The sequence below is a fragment of the Apis florea genome, unplaced genomic scaffold (assembly GCF_048593485.1).
Source record: "Apis florea isolate Af1SG1 unplaced genomic scaffold, ASM4859348v1 contig_1789_pilon, whole genome shotgun sequence".
NCBI classification, from domain to species: Eukaryota; Metazoa; Arthropoda; class Insecta; order Hymenoptera; family Apidae; genus Apis; species Apis florea.
Genome location: NW_028256481.1, coordinates 2,365,817 through 2,393,316, shown reverse-complemented (window position 1 = coordinate 2,393,316; position 27,500 = coordinate 2,365,817). Strand labels below are relative to the sequence as shown.

Genomic DNA, 27,500 nt, shown 5'->3' with positions numbered 1-27,500 from the left:
GTAAATAAGTAAAGAAGGAACGCAAGAGAGGATTCAGTCTATAGAACAATTAGATTCTAGTTTATCGCTAAATATTGCAGAATTTTCGATTAAAATCCCTATTACGATGATTATGTGAATTGTTCAAACTTGTGAATGACAAATAATGTTATGTATTTTATGCTATACAAAACTGTGATTTATCTTAAGAATTTTTTAGACAATTAATAAAAATGGGTGCTATTGTTAAACTGTTATTGTGCGCTGTATTATGTGCAAGTGTACAGGGAGTATGCAGACGTATGAAGAACGAAGATATGATCGAATATTCTTGCATGGGTGGTCACCTTTCTGATTTAGATAATCTTCCGATATCGACAGGAAAAATTCGAATTTCCAACATGCCTATTCGTCGAATAACTGCAAATACATTTTCAAGATTCGGTTTGGATCTTTGGGTCCTAGGTTGTTCCTATTGTGGTATAATAGACATCGAACCAGGAGCTTTTCAACGGCTAAGTAATCTTCAACAATTAAGTTTAAACAATAATCACTTGACAACTGTAAAAGAATCCTGGTTCAAAGGTTTGAATTATTTGACATATTTGGATTTGAATTACAATAATATAGAATCTATCGAGGATGGTGTATTTTTAAATTTACCCAGTCTTGTTGAATTAAGACTATCTGGTAATCGTTTAGAATGTCTAAATCTTGTAGCTATGTCGCAGTTGAAAGATTTAAAAAGAATATTTATCAGTGAAAATTCCGAGCTTAAATGTCCAAATGCTATCAGTATTTTTCTTGAGAATCGTGGAATAACTTTTCAAAAAGATCCAGAATGGAGCAGATTACCAAACGATTTAATTGCGGTAACAATCCCACTTGATTATAATAAAATAACAACTATAAAAATACCGATAGAACCCTATTTTGGCTATCATCGTAAAAAATTAGATCCAACAACGACAATACCAACATCGACTATGACATCGACATTACAATATATTACACCAAAATTCCAGACAACTGAAGAAGTAATTTATCGTCCAAACTTGAAAACAACTTTCAAATCATCCATGATTCGCTATGAAGACAAAGTAAAAATTACACAAAGTCCGTCATATGAGTACACAAGAGCACCATATATTTCACAAAAAAATTTTCCACCAATCGAATCTGCAACATATTTATCATCGTCGCGTGAGATGACGCAAGATAATAGCCAAGATACAACGACCTTCAGATCTTGGCCAACTTTCTCGGAATCTACTAGTGCCAGAATCGAATATCCCATTTATCCACCCCATAAAAACGAGGACAAATATTACACAAAACAACCAGATTATTCAAGTCCAATAGACTCATTTTCTTTGGCACCTAATCAAGATGATCATCATCAAATGTCTTCTGTAGAGCTTAATATGAAACAAACTATGACTCCTTATAGAACTGATTCGTTAGAAAAGAATATTATTCCATCGAATGTGCAATATCCACCCAGTATTGAAAACAGATTATCATCGATAGATTCTTCAGACACAATTCGTACTACACAATCTATATTTTCATTACCAGAAATAGTTCAATCTGCTCATCCAGATGATATACATTCAAATATCCTACCCATTATTGAAAACGTGACACAATCAATGGATTTTTCGAATTCAACTCGCATTATACAATCTATACCTTATTCACCACCATCAATGGTTCATCCTGCTCAGTCAGATAATATATATCAACCACCTTATTATGAATCCACGATTACTGTTCATTCACCGCCATTGATGGATAATAAATCACAGCAGAAGGAAGTAAATTCGGAAATTGTGCCAATTGAAACAACCACCGATAAACCACTGCCCGAATGTCCAACAAGGAATTTATCGTCATCAAATCAGAGCTCGATTAGAATGATCATTGTTTCTGTTCTTCTCATGATTACAAGTCATATCCTTGTGGAGAGATTTAACTAAATACGGATTTTAATTAAAAGTTTCATTTAACTTAATTGTTTCATCTGTATAATTCACTAAATTTATATCGACGAAATGTTCAAATAAACATGTGTGATATATCTGTGTTAAGCATCGGATTAATAGAATTAAATGAAATGACATTTGTATTGAATCGTTTAATTAAAAATATTTGAATATACGAAGTGCGGCTATTTTTTTCCAATTATTGGACCAAATTTGAGAAACTGTCGCGATACGTTATCAGAAGAACTAACTTAAACGATTGATTCTTCAGAAGCACTGTGGAGCCTGCAAAATTCATAGCGTACGTACATATTTTAATTTCATATTTTATGCTCATTGATATGTCTTAAGCCAAATGCTGATAATAATATTAGAAATGATTATATAGCATTATAATTTTATGTAATTCTTAACTTTTTGAAAGATGTAACAAATATTTCGTAATATTATGCATAATTAATATAATGTCAAATATTTCAACTTTTTAATTAAAATTTATAATTATAACTTATAATATCTAATTATTTTTTATTTTTAGTGGAAAATTAAAATTCCATTGGAAAGTTTTTATTATATTATTATATTTCGATTTTATTATAATAGTTAATGATTAAATATAAAAGAAAAAATAATCGATAAAATCAAATATAAAATTTATACAAAAACATTTATATTAAAAATTAGAATGAAAGAAAAAAATTAAAATTATGATTATTTTTTAATAATGAAACAAATTTGTTTTCAATCTTCCAGATTTGGTTGCAAAAAATAGTTTGTGTGAAATTAATTATTGATATGCTGTAGGATTTTGAAATTTTTACTTTTTCTTAATTTTTCTTAATATATTTCTATTTTAATAATAATTTTATTTTTCATTGATTTTTGAATTATTAATATGAATTTATTGATATTTACAATAAATATATAAAAAAATGTTCATATGTAATATAAATAAATAAATTAAAAATATTTCTAAAATGATAATTATTCTCAATACAATTTAAAAATTTTATTTTTGTTTATTTAAAGCATTATTTTTTGAAAAAATTTATACTGTATATTATTGTAAATTATTGAAAAATAATTTTTATATAAATTATAATAATTAATTTAAATATAAAATAAATAAAAATAATTTTTAAATGGCATCATGATCAAATTCAGATTTTCACAATATAAATGTTATTATGAATAGTAATTTTTATTTAATCTTTGTTTGAAGAAGTTAAAAAATATAAAATAAAAAAAATATATTTTTTTCAACTTCAATATAATAAAATTTGCTATCATTAAAAAAGATTAAAAATATATTTTTTTTTTCATTCTTTTTAAAGTAACAACGAAAATAGAAATAAATTCTTCAAAACCAAGAAGTTCGAATTTTTTAATACATATTTTTCTTTTATACATATTTAAAATTTTTTATTTTTGAGATTAAAATTTTCGAAACCAAAATAAATAATAAGTAATATTTTAAAAGTAATATTTAAATAATAATAATTCAATTTGTGTTTAAATTTAAAAAATTTTTTTTAATAAGCAAATATTTATTAATATCTATTACAGTAGTTATAATTTTTTATGAGTCAAAAAATGATCATCGTATTATTATTAATTTATTATGTGAATCTAAAAAATTTTAAAAATCAAAATTAAGATTTTATTTTTTGACAAAATTTTCTTAAAAAAAAAAATGATAAAAAAAACAAAGCATACATTTTGGATTTCAAAATTTTAGAAAGTTTTGAGACGTAAAATTTTAAATTCAAATTTTGCTTATTTAAAAAATTCAAAATCAATTTCTATTCATTTTTAAAAAATATATATTTTTAATTTCATTTCTTTCGTAAAATTAGAAAAAGGAATGAAAGTAAATAAAAATTCGTTTTTTGATTATTATTTAATTATTAATTTTATTTAATAAAAAACATAATTATTCTAAAATATAAAAAAAAAATATTAAATTTTAAATTAAATTAATATTAAAAAATAATTAATAAAAAATAAATTATATGTAAGAATAAACTATCTAAAATCATTTGTACATATGTTTCAAATATTTATTAAAATATGATTATAAAATATTATTGTTTCAAATAATTATTAAAATATATTTATTTCAATTACGAACATTATAGTATACTATATATAAAACATATTATTTATAAAATATTTATATATATATATTTATAAAATATATAAAATACTTAGAAATCATAAAAATTCTTAAATTCACTTTAAGAAAAACTTCTTTAATTTACGAGATTATTGGAATGGTATTTAACATAATTTTATATATGTTTAATCACTATCAGGTTGTCGCTTATTATCATTTAAATTTATATTTTAAATAAAATTATATTTTTATTGTTTAGTTTTTTATCTTGTTAGCAATTTTTAATTTTTTCTTATCTTATATGGAATTAATTATATTAAAATTCTATGGTATCTAAAAATATTATATTTTTATTAATGTGGAAGAAAGATTGATTTACAAAAAAATATTTTTTTCTTTTTAAAGTGAAAATACAAATTTTTATCATTATATATTAAATAATATTATATAATATTTAATGATATAAAATAATTTTGTTTGAAGAAGTATTAAAGTTTTTTTTGAAAAATATTTTTGAATACTTTTTATCTATAATACTTTACGAATAAAAAAAAAATAATTCAATATTTTTTTAAATATATATAAAAAAATTTTTTATATTTTTCATTATGAATATAAAAAAACAATTATTTATTATTTTTTTCTAATTTGAAATCTTTAATCCGTATATTTTTCGTAGTATAACTAATGAAAATAATTGTTCTATAATTATTTATGTTTTATGTGTTATATATGATTTTTTATTATTATATAAGAAATTATTAATATTGATGATTTAAATTTCACTAATATTTTAATATTAGAACTCAACTAAATTTAAAAAAAAAGTTATTTTTTGTTTTTGTTATTAAAAACTTCGTTTAAAATCAATTTTCAACTTATGATATGACTTTTTTGGTATTACTAGTAATGATCTGATCAATTTGATATATTTTGAAATAAAGACATTTGTTTCATTTATTTAATTATATTTTATCTATTATTTGAATAAAAAAAATATTTGAATAAAAAATATAAAATAATTATTTTGTTAGCATTAGAAATAAATATTATAGCTTGTTATTTTCTAAGATATATTATTTGTAATAGTATTTATATTAAAATATATGAAATAATATCGAATAATATTAAGAATTTTAATATTAAAAATATTAATATATTAATGTAAAAACAAATATTCGATAAAAAAATATATAAGAGTTTAAGTAAATTTTCTCATTACAATTTAAAAATTGATACAGAATAAAATAGTTATGAAAATACAAGTCATGTTTTTTCCTCACATTGATTGCGTATTGAATTATGAACAGATACTACGTGCATAAAATATTCAATTGAATTTAGTAGGAAAAGTCATAGTCTCTCTTAAATGCATGGCGTCACTTTGACATCATGTCATCAGTTGAAAATCAATTATGAATAAAATTATATTGAGATAGATATTTAATATTTATTTATTTTTATTATATGAATTGAATTATAATTTATATTATTATTTATATTATTAATAATGTATACTTGCATTTATTTATAATACATTTAAATATATATGATTGATATACGTGATTCGTAGTTCTGGATTAACTTGAAAGAGAAAATCTAAGTCCATCTAGTGGACTGATAATGATGATGAAGTTACGAGATATGTTTTTAAAATATCATTTGTTCATAAATAAATCCTGGTCCATGGTTCATAAAAGTTTGCTAAAAAACAGATAATTGCATATCATACTTAATAAAATTATTTATTGCAGAACTCATCATAAATTATTGATATACGATAATAAATATGAATCTAATTAAAAAAGTCAGATAATTAAAGAATATTAAATATAATTAATATTATATTTAGTATTATATATAATATTATATATAATATTATATATATATATATATTATATATTTATAATTAAAGAATTAAATTTAATATTTCAACAATATTTTATTAAATTAATTTTAATAAAATAATTTTATATATATGTGATTTTTTTTCCTATAAATAAAATATTTTATTAACTTTTTATATCAAAAATATATTTTTATATAATTATAAATAGTTTTTTAACTGTAACAAAAAATAATTATATAAAAAGTGTTAAGAAATATTATTCTAGTGACATGATCATTTGTATGTTTTGAGCATAATTAATTCGATGGAAATTGACTATTTTATTATATTCTAATAGATTATTAACTAATTATCACTTAAATGTTATGTAATAATATAATATATAATATTATTATAATATATAAAATATTTTTGTATTATCCAAACTTAAAATATGAATTTAGAATTTCAAAAAACAATATATATATATATTTTTTTTTTTTTGCTTTTTCTTTAAAATTATATTCATTCAAGAAATATTAATCTTTAAAGATATAAGAAAAATATAATAAGTAATATGGTATTAATTTAGAGTTTCATCTCTATTATTGTTTCACAAATAAAAATATAATTTTTAAATATCTTGTTTAAAATATTAATTTTCAATCCATATTATAATACGCAAAACAAGCATTATATTTATCGATTTAACATCGAATTGACAATTGATCAAATTGCTCAAATTTGAGAAATTAATGATGGCTTATGTAAAAAATATATGTTCCGATTATAAATTTGAAGTTAACTTCTGAAAAATTTTTCATTGTCATTATAAAGTCAAATACATAATAACACAAATTATCCCGTTTAGTATTACAATTTTTTTCGAAACATTTTTTTTATATTTCTTATATTGAGATATTTATTTGGAGAAACTAAAATGAGACATCTTGTATAATTATCGCATAGATTAACTAATATGAAGTTGCAAAGAAATCTTATTATATATTCTTCGACATCAAATCTTAAGCGTTTTTTAACTAGTTCCGCAAGTTCTAGAATGCATAGCGAAGACGTGCATTTGTTTTCCGATGAGGAATACCAAATATGATTTCCGCAGTAGCGCGATGCTGAATATCAATTGAAACAGTAACAAGAGACGAGGGCCAATGCAATATATCCGGTGTGCTAATGAAATAATTACTAATATCATTGGACTAATATCAATGCCAAGCGTTATGTAACGACCTTGACCGATGCATTCCATCGAGATGTACTGCGTTTTGTGTTTTACCATGTGATATTTAATCTTTTTCCATCCATTCATTCATGTGATAATTTTATAGAAGAAATTTCTCGCGTGTTCTTAGACATTAAGAGATTTCTGGTTTGATTCTTGTTTAAAAATCTCGGATAAAAATCAATTTATGCATATGCGAAAGAGTTAATGAAGTTTCATATAAAAAATATATCATATTTTTAAGAATAATTTTTTTTAACTTTTTCATAATAAGGTAAATAGTTCATTTAATATTTAGTGACAACTTAAAAATTTTTAATAATTTAATAATTTGAAGATATTTTTTCAATTCTCTTTTTTTTTCCAATTTATAAAGAATTTATTATTAACTATTTTTTTATATTTATTATTTTTCTTTGGATAAAAGTAAATAAATTAAAAATTAATTGAAGAAGCAAAATTTTTATTTTATTTATTATGAATTTTCGATACTAATTATTATTTTATTTAATAATTTTTCATATAAAAAATCAATATTTTAGTTAATATACTATAATTTTTAATAATAATATTTTTAATAATTTTTAATGCAATAGAATTTATATTTTATTAGTTTCATTGTTTCTTAACGCTTTTATAACGAAGAAGGATAAATAACATTTTGCTGAATTATAAAAGGATTATTACAATAATCTATACTGTAAATAAAGATTTACAGTATAAATTTACTTCAAAAATATAGTAATTATTTCATTTCTTTTCTAATCTTTAAAAAATTAATAATAAATTATAATTAATCAATAAGAATGAATACGAAATATTGAAAATAATAATTACAGATAATTATTCTCAATACAATATCCAAAGAATATTTTTAATAAAAATTCATTAACATACAAATAGATTCATTTGCGTGTCCAATCTTTCCAAAGTATTTTCAAGAATTATTTACATTATTAAAATGATGGATAAAAATATTCGTATAAATTCTTAAAAATAGAATAAAATTTTTTTAAAATTTAACCAAATTTGAATTTTTTTAAAAAGATTAGTTTCCTAGATAATATATAAAAACAAATTTTTTTAAATTCTTATTGATGTGAAATGTGAAAAAAAAGTAAAGATTTTTTTTTTTTAATTTTTAATTTTTTTATCTAAAAATTTAAAAGATCTACAAAACACATAAAATAAGTTATATACAAAAAGCATAAATATAAAATTTATCGAAATCAATTAATATATAATATATGATCATAATATGAATTATAAATAATTAAAAATGATAAAAATCACAATTTTTCAACTTTCGTCTTATATTTGTAATAAGTTTAATTTTTTACATCTTTTGATTTTATAGCTTTTTTATGCGTCAACTAATTTTGATGACTTTTTTTTGTATATTTGTTAAATCTATAAAGATATATTTTAAATTTTTATTATAAATTTAGATAAAAAATTATGACTTTTACTTTTTTCTTTATAATTCTGACCAATAATAATTATTAAATAATTTTTTTACACATAATTTAACAAACTTAACATATTCTACTAAATTAACATCTCATTCATTTAAATTTTAAAAAAATTATTCCATTTTAAAGAAAATGTGCAAATATTTTTATTGATGTAGATAATGAAAAGTAAAAATCATTCTTAATGTAGTGTCTATTTATGAAAAATACTTTTAAGAGCAATCTTTGAAAATTTTACTCTTAAATATATTTATATTTTAAAACTTTTCTTAAATAATTATTTAATGGATCTATATTTTTAAGCATTTGTAAGGCTATTGTTGCTATAATACTATTATTCGCAAGCTTTTTTAAACTAAAAAATGAGATACTATTAAGGACAGTGAATAGCATTCAATGGCTAACAAATATTTTATTTTTGCATACAATATTCGTAAATTGTTAGTTGTTAACGCGTTTTGGCCACGTTGTGGCCACACTATTTACAGAACATGATCGCAAACAGATTACAATTGTAACAATGTCAACAAATTTAATGCTACGTTTACACTGGTTAATGCTGTTCACAAATTCTATCATGAATGCTATATTTTTGCTGTTTGTGAACAGTTATAGTCAATTATACAGTATTTTATATATATATATATATACAATATACAATATTATACAATATTTACATATTATTCGCGAGCTCTAGATAGGAATAGCTCGCAAATAGCTTTAATCAATGTAAATGTAAATGCAATATTAAGGCACATATTTACTAATGAACATAATTTACGAATATTATCTATAGATGTCCATATTATCTGTAAATAGAATTTCTTAGTTATATATATTTATTGTCACACTATTCATTGTTCGCAAAAATGTCCATATTAACGGCAAATATTTATGTTAGGAAATAGATTATGAAATAATTCTTTCGATATCCTCTCGCATAGTAGACTTTTTTCATCTCTTCACAGGATATTTGTATATCTCGCATTTTCAACAGCTTTTCTTCATTTATTAAATGATTTGTTAATCATTCAATCGTTTGTTCCGCTTGTGAATATAGCATATTAAACTGTGCGAACATTATCATATTTTGTTGTTAAATTTGATAAAATTTTTGTAATGATAACAGGATCTTTTTGTTTCATATTCATGTCCTTAAGTCTTTATGCCAGCGAAATTATTTTCGAAATATAATCTGCGATGGATTTTTTACATTTATAAATTAACGCAAAAATATTTATACCGATTAATTACTTTTCTTGTCATACATGGTATGCAAATTTACATCTATGCAGCAATAGAATCTGATAGATGTCTTAATTGATCTAATTCAAGGCCTCTCATTAAAAATGCTTGAGCTTCAGCATTCTTTTGAATCCATAATACAGCATCTGCTTCATTTTCTAGAAATCAAATCATCGATATACATTTTCAGTTTATTTTTCACCATTTTTCATTTTCTATAACTGATAGTTTTGTCCATTGAAACGATGAAAGTGATACAGTTTTGCTTCAGTCATTTTTATATTATTTTTAATTTTAATATTTAACAGGCACAAAACACATCTTCATATTGAATCATAATACTTCACAATATATTTCAGCAATATATTTTTTGCCATTCCTTCAATATCAAATCACTCAATGGAATAATATATGATAATATAATTATAACGGAAAACACTGAACTTATAACCTGTTAGGGAATAGGTTGTGATTTGACTAAAAAGTAATAATAAAAAAAAATATATTTAATAAAGGAAATAGGAATAAATTATGTTATATAAATATGAGTCGTGCCGATATCTTTGTTCTGTTATTTCTACTTCATTATGTCGAGTCGCACAGTTTATAAAGGAAAATAGACAAAACAGAATCGAAACAGCGATTGCGTCTAATGATACTAGTGAATTCATAAATATACAAGATACGCATCATATCTATATAATATATATATATAATTATATTGTTATATTATTATTATAATTTATTAACTATTATAAACTTTCAATAAAATAGACCCAAAACCTTAAAACTCGTTAAAAACGTTACAATACTTCTAAATTTTTAAAATGATCCTTACGAATTCTAATGAATGCAATTTTCAAACACTGTTCACTATTTAAGATATGATTTTATTCGCAGTTTGCTGAAGTATCAATTGCCAGCTGTCGATTAAATTTTGTTGGATTTACACTATTTTTTGAAAGCAATTTATTATATATTTTATAACTTTTATGACTATTCGCAGTTAAAAAATATGCACCATCAATATAGATATTTAATAAATAATGAATAGTAACAAATTAATCAATGAATGAATGCAGAAATGCAAATAAATGCCTGCTTTATTTCTACTCCAATAAAATTAAAATATGGAATATTTTAAATTGTTTCAAAAATATTTGAAAATCAAAACAACATTTGCAACTAATATTTTAAATACTCTAAATACTCAGTTCTATTTATATAGAAAAGTGTGTGTTCATTGTGAAAATCGATAGAGTGATTTACTCTACGAACGAGCAATATTCCTGAAATGTTTATTAATGAATGCGTATATGTTCCCGAATAAATAATATAAGATATTCTATAATATCACATATATGAAATTATTTCATTATTCGTTATTTCGTATTTCAGATATAAACGCGAAAGAGTTAATAAAATATATATAAATGTAAAATTTATCAGTGTTTCACGTCAAGTTTGAGTCAACTTTTTCGCATTCTGAAAAAAATATTCTTACGATATATCAGATGTATTCTGATCACGTTATTTCACGTTGATTGATTTACTCATAATACAAATATTGAGAAATTCTGTCGGAAGTTTCAAACATCTATTGACAACCAAGTATCTTTGTTGATTTGAAGAGCACGTGCCTGCCCGTGCATTCTTAATGAGTGCAATAACAATAGCATTGTAGTAGCATTGTGAAACTTGAAAAAAAAGCGAGATAATATATAATAGGAAACTCGATTTTTTTTTTTAAAGATAAAATACTTGAAAATTTCGTTATCTTTAGAAATTTGTGTTACTTTTATTATTCGTAACTTTCAAAATCTACACAAATAATAACTAATAAAAATGTGTAAATATTTATTCATTAATTAAGAAAGATTATTAATAATCCAATTGAATTTGTATTTGAACTATAAGATTTAAAATATTATTTTAATTAGTGGTTATTTCTACCGATCTGAATAATTTATGAATAATCTTTTGTAAACCAAAAAGAACATTATCGTTATTATTGATTAAAGTTTTCATTTTCATTCTTACATATTATTTTTTCTTTATCAAATTTCTGCGCGAAGAATTTTAAAAATCAAAACTAAGATTTTTAGTTCTTGGGGGAAAAAAATTTTTTTTCGAATTTTTTAGCTTTCAAAAATTTTGAAATTTAGTAAAAATTTGGATTTTCATGAATTTAGAAATCAGATTTTATCTTTAAGTTTTATATATTTTTTTTATGATTGTGTCAAAAGTTAATTATAGTTAATTATTAATATCTAATCTAGTTTTTTTTAAATAATAATTTAATTTCTTAAAATAAAATAAAGTTAAATGAAATAATGAAATAAAATTCAATAATATTCTCTAAAATTTTTTGAAAAAATTTAAAAAAAATTCATTATTCATTTATATTGTATATATTTTTATATTTTGTGAATTGTATATGAATTTTGATATTTTTAAAATTATCGAATTCTAGATTAATAGCTTAATAGATTATAAATAAAATATTTAAGAGATTTAATAAAATTTTTTTTATATTGTTTTATCAATCAATATTTTATTATTATTGAATTTGTTTTAATGTTATTGAATTTGGATCAATTTGTAATGATATTTTTGATAGATTTTTGTAATCTTCTTTTGATAGATTTTTTTTTAGTTTAAAACTAGATTAACATTTCATTAAACTTTCAATCAAAAAAACTATATAAATTTATATATTTCATATTTAAAACTTATTTATTTTATTAGATTAATTTTTTTTTAATTTTTTAATTGTAAATTTTATATTAAAATCAATTAATAATATATTAATAATATTTATCTTAAAGCTATATAAAGTTAATAATTTATATGTATTATATATTATTTATTATAATATTTATTTTAATTTTCCAAAAATATAAAATATTTTAGCATTTCTAATAGAATATATTATATGATTAAATAAGAAAAAAAAATTATTTATATAGAAAGAAATAATTATTTACTATAGAATCATAAAAATAAATTTTATTCATCGTATATAATAATCTTTCATGGAATAGAATAAAAACGAATAGAATATTTATTTTCTAATTTTAATTCTGCTAAATATTTTAAACATTATAAATAGACAATAATTTAAATGGACAGATATATGTAATATAATATATAATATTCAAATTTGCAAATTACAAATTATAAAAAAATTACAAATATTAAAAAAAATTAGAATTAATAATTAATATAAGAAATATCAGAGATTTATAATAGAATTAAGAATCTAATTCCATTATTAAATAATTAATTAAGAGATATGGTATAATTTTAATCGATTTAATTATGATTTGATAATATATTGTCAAAATAATTATATATTTTTATATAATTATGTGTTTTTTTTTCAAATAGTTTCAAATGAAATATCTAACAAAATTTTTTTTTGTTATTTATAATTTCTAATATTAAATTAAACAAAATATCTTTCATAGTTATATTTCTTTTAACTGTTAAAATCTGAAACAAACAAATTTTTTGAAAATTTTTGTATTTAAATTATTATTTTTATTCATTTTATAAATTCTCAATTCTATTATAATTTAATTTTTTTATTTAGTAAATAATGTTTCTTTTTATAAAAAGAAAAAAAAAATAAAAATAATTTTTGATCAAAAAATTTGAACTAGATTTAAGACAATAATTGAAAATAATGACTTAAGTATTTTTAATTTGCTAATTTATAATTAAAATCATTCTATTTAAAAATATTTAAAAATATTATAAGTTTATAATATAAAATTAATAAAAAAATTTTAAAAATGTTAACATAAAAATAAGAATATGTTAAAAAATGTTAAAAAAAAAATTCGAAACTTCAAACTCTTTTTGACACTTCAAAAATTAATTTTACAAATATTATCTTATGTTAATTTGTAACATTTAAGGCAATTTTTTTCATTATTTATTAGAAAATAATCATATAATTTTGATATTTTGCTTACATTAATAAAATAAATAAAATAAAAAGAAAAAAATGAAAGGAAAAAAAAAACATCACTTATCATACTGAAGTGAGAAACAAAATAAATGAATTTATTGTTTATTTCATTTGAATTTGATTTTCTGGCTGCAAACCAGGATTATAATATATATATATATATCTAAAGCATCTGTAACATCTTCTTGTCTATTACTCGAATTACATTCTTTAAAGTATCAAAGTAGCAAATATGTGCCACATACGTCATTAAGTAAAATTAAAACGATATCTATTCATGACTATTACAGAGCAATACTAATAAATTATTAAAAAAAAAAAAAAATAATAGTATTAATGACTTCAATAGGAGTAGGATAAAATTCAATTTGTATTTATAAATTCTCAATTTCAATATCCATGTTTCATTCATAAATTTCGAATATTATTTAGAAGCAATAATATTTCAATGAATATATTTAAAATATATTTGGTCTATTAATATCAAACTTTGAATTAGATATTTACAAATTTTGAAAAAACATTTATAAATATTTTGATATTAAAATCTTTTACAAGTAATATTCGAATCTTGAAAATTGAAGTTATATATTTAATGATGATATTTATAATTGCATTTCATTTAGTAAATTTAATTATTTGAAATAATATACAAGAATAAAATATGAGACAAAAAAATTTTGATTTATGCATTGATTAAGATCATTAACATTAATTTTAACTTAAATAAAATGAAGATTATATAATCTTAATAATCTTTTATAATTCTGCTCATTAATGTTATTTTATTTAATTTTTCCATAACTATGAAAAATTTTCTTGCAAGCTATATTTAAGTGAAATTTATTTTATTTTCTATAAAATAAATAAAATGAGAAGAATATATGTTATTATATAATAATCATAATTTTAAAAATTTTTTATATCAATAAATAAAAATAATCTTATATCCCTCTTTTTTATTTCATTTGAAATATTTGATTTTAATGTATTTCTTTTTTTATAGATATTTATTATTCCTATTTTTAAAAATATTCTTTTTAACAATGCAGAATGGTCATTATGGTTAAATAGAATACATAAGAAAATAAAAAGTGAAAAAGATTAAAAAATTTCTAGTAAAATATTCGTGAAAATTTCGAATTTTTTATCAAAATCCAAATATAATTGGAAATATTTTTAATTTTCTAAAATATTATGGGAATAATATTTCTATAAATAAAATATATAATGAATTCACTTATATGAACGTCAAAAAAAATTTATTATTTGTTTGTATTACAATGCAGTGTTCATTCATTATATTCATTAAATCTTGCTTCATCTTTTATTTATTTCATTAAAAATTATTTATTTCATATTAATGAAAAATCCTTTAACAATATCAAAGATATGTATCTATCCAAACGTATTTATTATAAAACATTTTATAATAAATAAATTATTTAAAACATCATAAAACAAAAAATCATAAAATAATAATAATATTCATATACATAATATACACAATTGATTATTTGATATAAAAATTTGATATAAAAATATTTATATTTTTATAAAAAAACAAAAACAAATTTATATAATTTATTTCATAATTTAATACATATAAAATTTGAATTTACGTCGCGTAAATTTGAAAAATAAAAAACTACATATACACTATATAATACTTGTAAACTTACAGAATTCTATAAATATTTATAAAGTTTGAATCAAATGAAGATCAAATATATTTGCGAAATCCTACTTAGGGAATTTAATGTTGCTTCTTTGATTTAATGTTAATCATTAAATGTTTCAAGGATTAATTTTCATAAATTCCAACAAAGATGATATCACAAAGAAAATTCGTTACGTAATTACGTATACTTTACCTCGATGACTATTTTCAAATTATTTCGTGATTCAAATGATTTCCGGAACACCAGGCTCGTGGCCAGATGTGTCATTGGCTCTAGACACTCGGAGACGAAATAATTCAAGGTTGCGGAAGCGCGATCCTTCAAATCCATGCACGTGTATATATGTTAGATTATACATTTTGGCATGTCTTTGATTCGCAAATAGCCAACTGAAAAGTATTAAGTTTACTGTTGTAGGAAAGATTTTATTGAATTTTAAAATTTAATTTATTAGGATTAAGTATATCGTAAATATTTATAATTTTAGAAAAATTTTATATACTTGTGCATTTGACATAAATATTATGAAAAAATAAACAAACAAATAAACAAACAAACAGAGATACGATGTTTTTTCATTTTTTATTTTTAATATTTAGAGTTTTGAGTTTCGGAAATCTATGAAATAAATATATGATATAAGTAAGATTAGTAAAATAAATTTCTTTAAAACTTTGAGGAGAATATTTTTTTAATTTCAATAAATCAAATTTATGGATTTTCTACATGAATAGAAATAAAACGCTTAAATTTTAGAAATGAAAAAAATACGGATAAAATATGGTATAATTAACTATCATAAAAAATCAAAATTTTGAAAGAAAGGAGAGAGGGGATAAATATAAAATTTTCGCTGTTAGAATATTTATTAGCTTTCGATATATTTATATATTATTATATATTATATATATATATATATATATATTTATATATTATTAAAAATTTCTTTCAGTATTATATATTGAATGCTAAATGTATTAGCCCATAACAATACCGCGACTTATTTATTGTTTTCATAAACATGGTTTTTATAAACGTATAACATATAACGAATGAATTAATATCGCACTTAGTATTTATGTATATGAATATTTAATTATCTCTATTAATATCTAGAGAAGTTGAGCTTCTTCGAATCTGAACAGAATGCAATTTCGACAGAATGCAAAAATAAAATATAAAACAATCTTTAGATAACTGAAATTGCAATAATAAAAATTATGTTTATCAAAGTTATAAGTTTTTTGATATTGATATTTTAGAAATAATAAATAACTGTCACATACACAATATCGAAAGATTTTCATTATATTATATTTTAAAATTTAATAAATATTCGCAACTAAAAATTTTATTATGTTATTATTTCATTATAATATATATTGAAAATATTTTGTTGCGTACCTTGAAATATTTTCCTGAGTATTTTAAAAAATAATAAAAATTTCACTTCAAAAGCGAATGATAATTAGGATCATACTGTATTATAGCTAAAAATATATGTATTGTTTTATGAAAATTTTATTATTATTAATTAAATATTGTATATATTAAAACTTAATTTAACTCAATGTATTCGTTTGTTAAAGTTTAAAATTTTTTTAAACTTATAACTTTATTATATTCAAAATATGTTTAAAATTGTATTAAAATTGATTTTAACGATTGATTTATTATATAAATTATAATAAATTTTATTAAATTATTAAAAAATTTGCTATATGAAATATTTAATTGTAAGAAGTCCAAGCACTTAGAGTACAAAGATTTTGTACCCATTCATTATCACATATATTTGATATGTTGCGTGCATATTTTATGATATTTTGATATGCAACAATTATAATATTCCATTTATATTAATATGCAACAAAGATTGTTAGTTATTTTTATTTGTTACTATTTACATAGAAAATTCTGTAAAATTTTTAATATTTGTTTATTTATTAACAACAATTTTATTTAATAACAAATTATATGAAAATATAATAATAGATTGCACAAATTTATGCATTTATAGAAAATTTAATTGTTCAGAAATCTATAAAATACATATACAAAAACATATAAAATATTTAAGCAAATTACTTAGTATATGAATAAGATAAAATTTTATTTCACTTTCATTTCTATAGTTATTTTAATAAAAATACTTTAATAAATATTTAAAAATAAAATGCAAGAATTGAAGAGATTTTTATCGTAAATAAAAAAAAATATTGAAAATTTATAACATTTATTGATGAAATATATAATATTATATACATATATGATCATATATATAATAAATATTATAAGAGAAAATTCATGTTTTATCAAATGTCATTCACTTCTAAATAATAATAGAATTATTATTATTATTATTATTTATTTTCTTTATTTGTACAAATTATAGAAATGAAAAAATTAAGAAAAAAACATCCACCTATTACGAATCAGAAAAAAATTTTTTCATCATAATAATACGAAATCACATGTGTTAAAGCATGCAAAAAATGAACGATTTTGATTAGAAATTTTTTTCTATATATTCCTTCAATTTAATTTCATTTGAATATTATCTTTTCCAAAGTTTACAAAATTTTTTTATGAGAAAAAATTTATAAATTTTGACAGTTTAAGCGGAAATTGATTTTCGAATCAAAAAATGACTTTTTATTGTAAAATTGACTTTTTTAAAATATTGAATATTAACATGTCATATAAATTGATTTATTTGTGAAAATTTTAAATAAAAAGTTTTTGAATTTATGAAACGAAAAAATAGCAAAAGTTTTCTTTATTCTATTTTTTTATAATATATTTTGTATAATATATTTTATAGTATATTATAATTGTTAATATTTTTAAAATTTTTAATATTTTTTATTTTTCCTGAGATTCATTTCTAAAAATAAAATATATATAGTTTATCTTATAAAAAATGTAATTATCAAATTTTATATAATTTTTTATATAATTATTAATATATTTAAAAGAAACATGACAAAATTAATTTTATAAAAAATAAGTTCTATTTTAAAGAATTTTAAGTTATAAAATTAATTAGATAAAAAATTAATTTTTTCTTTTAGTATTCAGATTTGCATTAAAAAATATATATATTTATTTCTTATTATAAGCAAAAAATTATTTTCTGATTTATAAAAGAGATGGATCTATGCTGGTTCATTTATTGCTGTCTTTTGCAAGATTGCCAAATCATCAATATTTTTCTCATTCATTAAGTACATTTAAATCTAGATAATATAGATATTGAAATCTTTAAATGTAATTGGAGCTTGAACTATATTGTAGTTTCTTATGAATATATTTTAAATAATGAGAGTCACTATCTTTGATGCTTTAACAAATTCAAGTGAAATCAAACACATTCCAAAAATATTTTGATTGATACAACATAAATTAAAGAAAAATGCATTTCAAATTTGTAAAAATATTCTGATATATTTTATAAATTTATATTACCAAATTAAAATAATAAATTTTTTACATAATTTTGTATAATTAAAATAAAAATTTAATTAACCATAAAGTTAATAAAAAATAATAATAAACATAGAAATAGAACAATAATAAACAAAGAAAAATGATAAAATCATATTCTAGAAGAATAAAAAATTGTTCATTAATAAATCACTATTTAATGTATTATTATTATTTAAATTATACGTATCATCAAAAGAAATATCGAACCAAATAAATATTTATAAAAAAAATTATAATATTAAATCATTTGATTTAAATATTTATCTAAATATTTTTGTTACATAAAAATTAATTTTTTAAAAAATTTTGTAAACATTCAAATAATATCTATATAATATCTATATATATATATATATATACTAGATATATTACATAGTTATTCTCAAAAATTTTGATATTAATTTTGATTTATATACTATATATATTATATTTTAATATATCGTAATATTTAATATTTTTATTGTTTTATATATATTTATTTCAGATACAAAGCATACAAATTAAAGTTACATCAACATCAAAATATTTTTGAGAGTAAGTATATAATGTGTCTAATAATAATATAGCTTTTTATTTCTCAGAGTTTTAAAACATGATTCTTTCAGTAAGCAAATTGCTATTTTACTCGCATTTCAAACATATCAAAGTACAAGTACAAGTATACTATTTACTAATATAATATAATTTATAATTATATTATATATATCATTATATATATCATTAAATTCATATTAACCGTAATAAAAATATTAACATATTTAATATTTAAATTTCAATAATTTAGCAATAAAGATAAAAAAAGAAATATTATATTAAAAATATTTTTATTCGGAATAAAAGTATGCAAGAAAATTATAAGAAGATTATATATACATAAAGAAAAAACTTTGAAATAAACATTATGATTCCCTATCTATCGGATGATCTATCTGTTATCTTGAGCACATAATATTGACGCATTAGAACTATATTTTGATTCTTAACAATAATAATAATGTTTTCTTTGCTACTTGACATTTGAATCATGCAACTTACTCTAATATATTACGAACTACTTTCAGAGAATTTTAAGAATCCATCTTAAAATTACGATATATAGAAAAATACATACTGTAACAAAAAACAACTCTTTTCAACAATAAATTTTTTATTTATATTATTTTATATTTTTAGATTTAAATTAATAATTTCTTAAATAAAAAAAAAAGAAATAGAATTTTTTTATATAAATATATAATATAAAGATTTATAATTTTTAATTTAATTAGTTGAATTAGTTATTGATTCTAATATTTAATTAATTTTTTTTTAAATAATTCTTCGAACTATGAACTCTGTAATTTATTGTTATAAATATTGAAATCATATTTTTTAATAATTCATATTTTATAATTCAATAATTCATTTCATAATAAAATTTTTAATAATAATTACTATAATTAAGTTTTTTTATTTAAATTCTAATAAAAAAGAAAATGATTATTTAATTTAATAATTATATTAAAACATAAAACATAAAATTAGTATGTATTTAAATTAAATAATATCTATGTTTATATTTTATATATAAATATATTTAAAAAGACTTAGAAATGATTAATATACTATTTGTAATATATTTTTCTTATTAGGAATGGATTTTCTTAAACAAATATCTATATATATATCTATGTTTATATTTTATATATAAACATATTTAAAAAGGCCTAGAAATGATTAATATACTATATATTGTAATATATTTTTCTTATTAGGAATGTATTTTCTTAAATAAATATCTATATTTAAAAAATGTTTAAGTTTTAGTTCTTTTATGAAACATTGACAAATTTTTTTTTTTTTTTTTTTTAATTATTCAAAGAGCTAATCATTTATTAAAACTTGTATTCTCATTATTTCGAATAATTGATATAATACTGATATTCGATAACTCTTTAAAGTAGAATGATTTTTTTAAAATTAAAATAATTTGAATTTTTTTTTTTTAAGTTAGAAAAATTAATTTATTAAATTATGTATAAAAAAAATTGAAATTGATTAAAATCACGAAAAAAAGATTATTTTTTGCATCTAAAACTATAATAATAATATATTTAGATTTAGATATTAGATATATTTAGATATATACATGTTAAATATTTCATCGATTCAGATGAAATTGAAATTGATTGATAAATATTGAAAGCATAAATATTTTTTAATATCGATATTTTTAATATTTTTTGGGAATAATTATACATATTTTCTATTTGATTCAAATGTCATTAAAATATTTTAAATATTTTAATCTTATAAATTAAAGAAATTCTCTTTTATAAGAGTTTTATTTCACTAAATCAAGTTTTCAATCTTAAGAATATATTATATTTTTATTAATTTTTACGATATATGCTCTTTTAAATGATCGGAATGCATTCTGATATTATAAAATTGGAGCAATATGAAATTAGTGACGAAATATAGTATAGATTTAATATTTAATATATTTTCAAATTATATCTTTAATTTTAGTTGTTTTAGTTATTTATAATTATATAATTATTTATTATACATTATTGGATATGTTTCTAAAGCAAATATGTAACAAATAATAAAAATTATTCTTAAGCTTTCTTGGCAACTTATTTTAGTAATGAAATCTAACTTTAGAAGAAGTAATTAATAAAAGTCATTGAATTAGAATTCTTTCTATCAAAAACGAATTGCATAATTAACATAATAGGATATTTTTACTTATTTTCATTTTAACTTTTTAGAAAATCATAATGATTGATATAATTGAAATAATTTTATATACTTTATGCATAAATATGTGTGCGCGCGCGCGTGTGTGTGTGTATATCCATTCTGTATATTTTGAAATTAAATTTTTTGTGATAAACAGAAGAGCTGAATTTATAACCAATCTTTCTTTGTTAATATAGGCTATTGTTACACAACAATCATTTCACTCGCGCGAATCTTCTTGAAAATAACAATGATGTCAATATACCGAAAATAAATCTTCTATAGAACAATTATAATTTATATCATAAGTTCTTTAAAATACTTTAATAATGAAACAATTAGATATTCAGATATGTAATCTATAATTTTTTTTATATGTTTTTTATATACTTTACATTTAAAAAAAAGTAAACGTAAAACAACAATGTTTGGTAGCATATTAAAGAATATAGATGCCAGAAAATATAAAATTCTTGATATATTATTGTTTGAATTTTTAAAAAGGAAAATAAAAAATTATTTACAATTATTTATAAAAGTTTATTTAGTTTGATATTTATTTTGATGACTAATATATTTTAAACAGTTTAAAATATTAAAAATTATTTTTTATTAATGAGCAAAATTGCTTTTTTTTTTCATTAAATGATTTTATCGTTATTTTTAAATTATATTTTGAGGCAATTTTATTATTTATTTTAATATTAATTATTTATTTTAATAAATAATTAAAAATAATTAATTATTTATTAAAATAAAATAATTAATTAAATATAATTAGACGTGAAAAAATTATTGTAATTTGATAATATAAATTTATATTTTATATTTATATTCTAACTCAAAATATGATTTTTCGTCAATTTTTTTTGCCATTATATTAGTATCTAAATATTTATTATAGTTATACATAAATATTACAGTTACTTATGTACAATATTCATTTACAATCGTCGAGATATCATAAAAATATCATAAACTATATTTTTAATTATATTACAATTAAAATATATTCTTAAAATTTTAATCAAAATTTGATCTTATATAAAAATTGAAATGTCATTGCTTAAATACTATTGCTTAAATATTTTTGACAGTAATTATATAAGAAAAGCCAGAGTTTGTCAAATAAGTGTAAATATAAATCAGTTCTCAGAAATATCCGGTTGGCTTTCTTTCATCGGGTCTCAAGTCGAATGTCAGTGCGATAATCGGATACATTCAGAATTTCGCGAATCGTTGTGTAATGTCGTCTAACATTAGGATAGTCCCTATGATATACTTGCCAGAAATTATAAATAAATTTTCTCAGCATCAAATTATGAAGTAGGTCACTAGGAATATGGAACATCATCAGCAAGCGTGAACCATGGAAATGATCTCGTTTGATTTTGATAAAAGATGCTTCAAAGCTTCTAGAAACGTATCTTTATTTATGTATCTTCTAAATAAACAATAAATTAAAAGGATATTTTAATAATTTATACAAATATAGAGGTTACGGTTTTGCAATATGATTAGATTAATATCAATGGCTTATTGAAATAATGTTATATTCATTTTCTTCTATTTTGTTATATCTTTTTTATTCTATTTTCAAACAGAATATTTAAAGATTCAATGATATATATTAAATCAAGAATAATAAACAAAAATATAATTTTAAGAAATTTATAAAGTAGATTTAAAAAAATTTTTATAAAAAGAATTTAGTTTATTATATATTAAAATTCAAAATAATAAAATTAAAAAAAAAATTGTATAAAAATTCAAATTTCATGAATATGAAAAATTTTATAAATTCTAATAAACTTTTTTTAGAAGCAAAAATTACTACATCAATTTATTTTATAGTATTATAGTATTATATAATATTATTTATTTTATAGTATAATATAATATTATATTATAGTATTATACAATTATATATTATAGTGTTACAATACTATTTTTGATAAAATTGTCATGAGAAAATAGCAGTTTTTTTTTGTATTATGATAAATATAAATGAAAATAAAAAATAATTTATTACTATTTTTTACTATTTGAATTAATATTTTATTAAAAAGAAAAAAAAATACATAAATTTAAGATATTTTATAATATTTTGAAAATGAAATGAATAATTTAAACAATGAAATTAAATAAAAAACATAAAAGAATTTTCTTGAAAAAAAAACTGTGATCAATGAAATATTTAAAAATCTTCGAGTATATAATTATAAAATAATTTTATAAAAAAAATTTATAGATTCAATTTCAAATTTATTATTTTTTCTATGTATTTGATTTTTTTTTAATAAAAAAAGTATATATATATATATAAATGTAATAAATGTTTATTACTTTTAATAATAATATTAATGCATTTGTAAAAATTATTTATTCAAAAGTCCAATTGCCATTTCATCATAATTTAATTGAATTTTATAATAAATGTATTTATTCTGTATTTGACGAGTATATGTGTCATCTTTTAATTTTAATTATGCACATAGTTATACATTCCTAAAATAACATTATTTAATTATGAAAAATTTTGGTGAAATAATCAAATAAATTAAATGAATAAAATTTATTATTTGATTTAATTTATTATTTGACAATTGAAATAAATGAATTATTAAAATTATAACTGATCGAAAAATATTATTGTATGTACTTATGTATTTATAAATGTATTTATTAATATTGATTGCTAATTATGTATCCATTTGATTAATGATATTAATTATTTTAATCAAAATTTAATTTAATTTAATAAGTTCTATTTGATATATATATGAGAATTCAAATTAAGCAAATTACATTAGCAACTAGCAATATATTAAAGATATTATATATATAAGATATAATTCAAGTTAATATTGCTTTAAAATTTGTATATGATTATTGCTAGATTAATTTTATTTTATTTTGCCATTTTATTTTAATTATATATATTTTGTAATCATTACAATTTGATTCTTTAAATTTAAATTTAATCTAAAAATAGAAATGATCTCTGAATTGCATATATGTAATTTTATATTTATATCTAATAATGTAAAATTTAAATTAATATGTTTTCTAAATGTTATGAAAGTTTAACATAAAAAGGAATACTGGATAAATTTTTAATTTTCTCAGAAATAATCTTCCGAAACAATTTTTTTTTATATTTCCAATTATTTGATTTTTTTATTTTATTACATTGATTTTACTTTCCTGATTCTTTCATTTTCATTGATTATTAGTATCCTTATATCAATTAAAATAAATGTTATTGTTAATAATAATAAATAATCAAATATAATTATAATCTTCAATCGTTAATCGTATCAAATATCCCCAATTAAATATCCCCATTAGCAACTTTATTAATTTTTTTTATTTTTAACTATATTTCTTGACTTCCTGATCTAATTCCTGATCTAATTCTTAATTTTTATTAAAATGATATTCGAAGAGCATTCTAATAGAATAATTCAATCGAAAACATAATCAATTTTTCCTGTTCAATATACATCATAAACATCCTTTCTTTAATTACATTATTTTGAAAAAATAAAGATGATAAAAAATCAATTTAATTCAGAAAAATAAAATTAATAATCTATATTTTATATTAAGTAAGTAATTTGTTAATTAGTATAATACCAAATGTTTTAATAATATCTATTTCTATATTTTATTTTGATATACAATTCTTTGCATAAAAATTTCTATTTTGCGATTTTGCAATATTTGATCACGAATGTAAAAAGTTATTAAAAAAAATGTAAAATATTTAAAATATTGTGATCACACAAAAACCAAAATTTTACCTCACATAATCATTCACATAATGTACATTCTTAATGAATTTTAAGTAGATATATATCACTTGAATGTGATATAATATCAATGTTTTAAAATATCTTTAATAGTATTCAAAAATTTATATCGTATATTATTCATGTATTTTAATTTTCTATAATTAAAAGCATCATGAAAATCGTCCATGCGATATAATTACGAAACGAGCATCCATAAAAATTTCTATTGATCAAATATATCTCGTTGAAAAATTTTTCGCGTGTAAAAAATAGAAACGGTATATTTCGTCAGAAGTCGTTAAATTGGATTTTTATTATCTTCTACTTTTGATGACTCCTCGTTAAAATTAACTTCTACTAACTGACGAGCAGAAATCAACTGACGAGACGAAAAGCAACGAAGTCTGATAATCTCGAGAATAGGCATATGGTTAAGTTTCGAAAATAGGGTTATGCGTGTCATGAAGTGGTCGTAATTAACTTTGTTAATAGGCATATTGAAGCGCTTCTGCATAATCTCTGATTTATCGATTTCTTTCAATCGTATCTGTTACATATTTAAACTCTTTATTAATATATAATCTAATACGAAATCTGAACATATCTTGGCAAAAATTAATTTTCTTATGTAAAATCTTTTATATAAATTCAAAAATATATTTAAAAGAGTAATATTTAATTGCCATTTTTATTTTGTTGCAAATATGTACAGTTAATCATAAAAATATTTTTACCCAATATTCTTACAAAGAAATTTACGTATTTTTTAAAATCTGATTTTAATAAAAATTTTTCTATATAGAACAATTTATTTCTCGATGGAAAATCTGAAATCAACATGAAATCAATCCTCTTCCATTTTTTTCATGTTTTGTATACAATTATAAATATTTTTTTAACAAAATATTTTGTTAACAAAATAATACATTAGAATTAAAATATTTTATAATTTAAATATTTTATTTTGCTTTATCTCATTATGAAGTTATTTAAAAAACGAAAATAATTATTGAAATTTCAAAATTGTTTTTTTGAAATGATATTACATTAATAAAAATTGTTCTATATACAATCTATTACTTACAATATTTTATATAAAAAATAGAATTATTGTTGATTTTATTTAATTATTAATTGAACTCATAATTAAAATACGCATAAAATATAAATTATAAAATTTTGTGATTAATTATATTATGTGTGATATTATAAAAATTTTTAATGCAAAATAATATATCTTGTTTATGATTTTCATTTTAATAAAAATCTTATTTATTAAATTATATATAAATTATATATTATATAAAAATTGTTAATTTTGAAAAAAATAATTTGTTTATTTTTATTTCTAGTGGGCCAAAGAAGCACAAGAAGCCGAACGTCTAAATAAAATGCTAAAAATCGAGAACGAGGAAAACGCAGCTGCAAATAATTTAGCTTTAGCGATTCAGAATTGCAATGAGGCCCGAGCAAGTCAATCTGATAAATTTTTCGATTCTTTGATCGATAAATACGCAAACATGGCTAAGAAATCGACGACGAAAAAGAAAAACATGTCTGTAAAAACTGCAAAAAGTCCAAAAACTTCCAAAAGTTCGAAATCTCCAAAGAAAACCAAGAGGAAGGCGTAGAATAATATAATTATTGCACGAATCTCCCTCCAAGTTAGAATATTTGCGCGATTTTTATAACTTAATTATTAATCATCGATAGGAGTACCATTATTCGGTACATCAATTAAAAGAAGACGAAAATGATTATATATAAGTTTTGTAAATTCAAAACATGTATATCGTCTTCTTAAGCCGTCATATTAATTATGCGGATCACTGATTAATTTCTTTATAATCTTATGTAGATATCATGTTCAAATATAAAATTGAAATTAACTGTTTTTATATTTATTATAAAAAATGAAATAGTATTATAAATTCGGTAATAAAGAAAAAGAAAAGTTACTGAAA

The 27,500-nt window shown here is 19.0% G+C and overlaps 2 protein-coding genes across 2 annotated transcripts in view; both read left to right on the top strand.

Annotated features, from left to right (window-relative positions):
* The window catches only part of LOC100865793 (dnaJ homolog subfamily C member 9), a 29,058-nt gene extending 1,558 nt beyond the window's left edge, over positions 1-27,500 (top strand). Inside the window, exon 4 of the mRNA XM_031916938.2 lies at positions 26,889-27,500. Within this exon, the coding sequence (XP_031772798.1) occupies positions 26,889-27,167 (279 nt within the window). The 3' untranslated portion in view covers positions 27,168-27,500. The remainder of the gene's footprint in view (positions 1-26,888) is intronic.
* LOC147658684 (uncharacterized) lies at positions 34-27,425 on the top strand. Its single transcript, XM_031916936.2, has 2 exons — positions 34-2,265; positions 26,889-27,425. The coding sequence occupies exon 1, from the start codon at positions 213-215 to the stop codon at positions 1,956-1,958; it is 1,746 nt and encodes a 581-aa protein (XP_031772796.2). The 5' UTR covers positions 34-212; the 3' UTR covers positions 1,959-2,265; positions 26,889-27,425.

Bases quoted from the DNA above. Each gene is read 5' to 3' on its own strand.
- LOC147658684 (XM_031916936.2), top strand. From the start codon at position 213: ATGGGTGCTATTGTTAAACTGTTATTGTGCGCTGTATTATGTGCAAGT.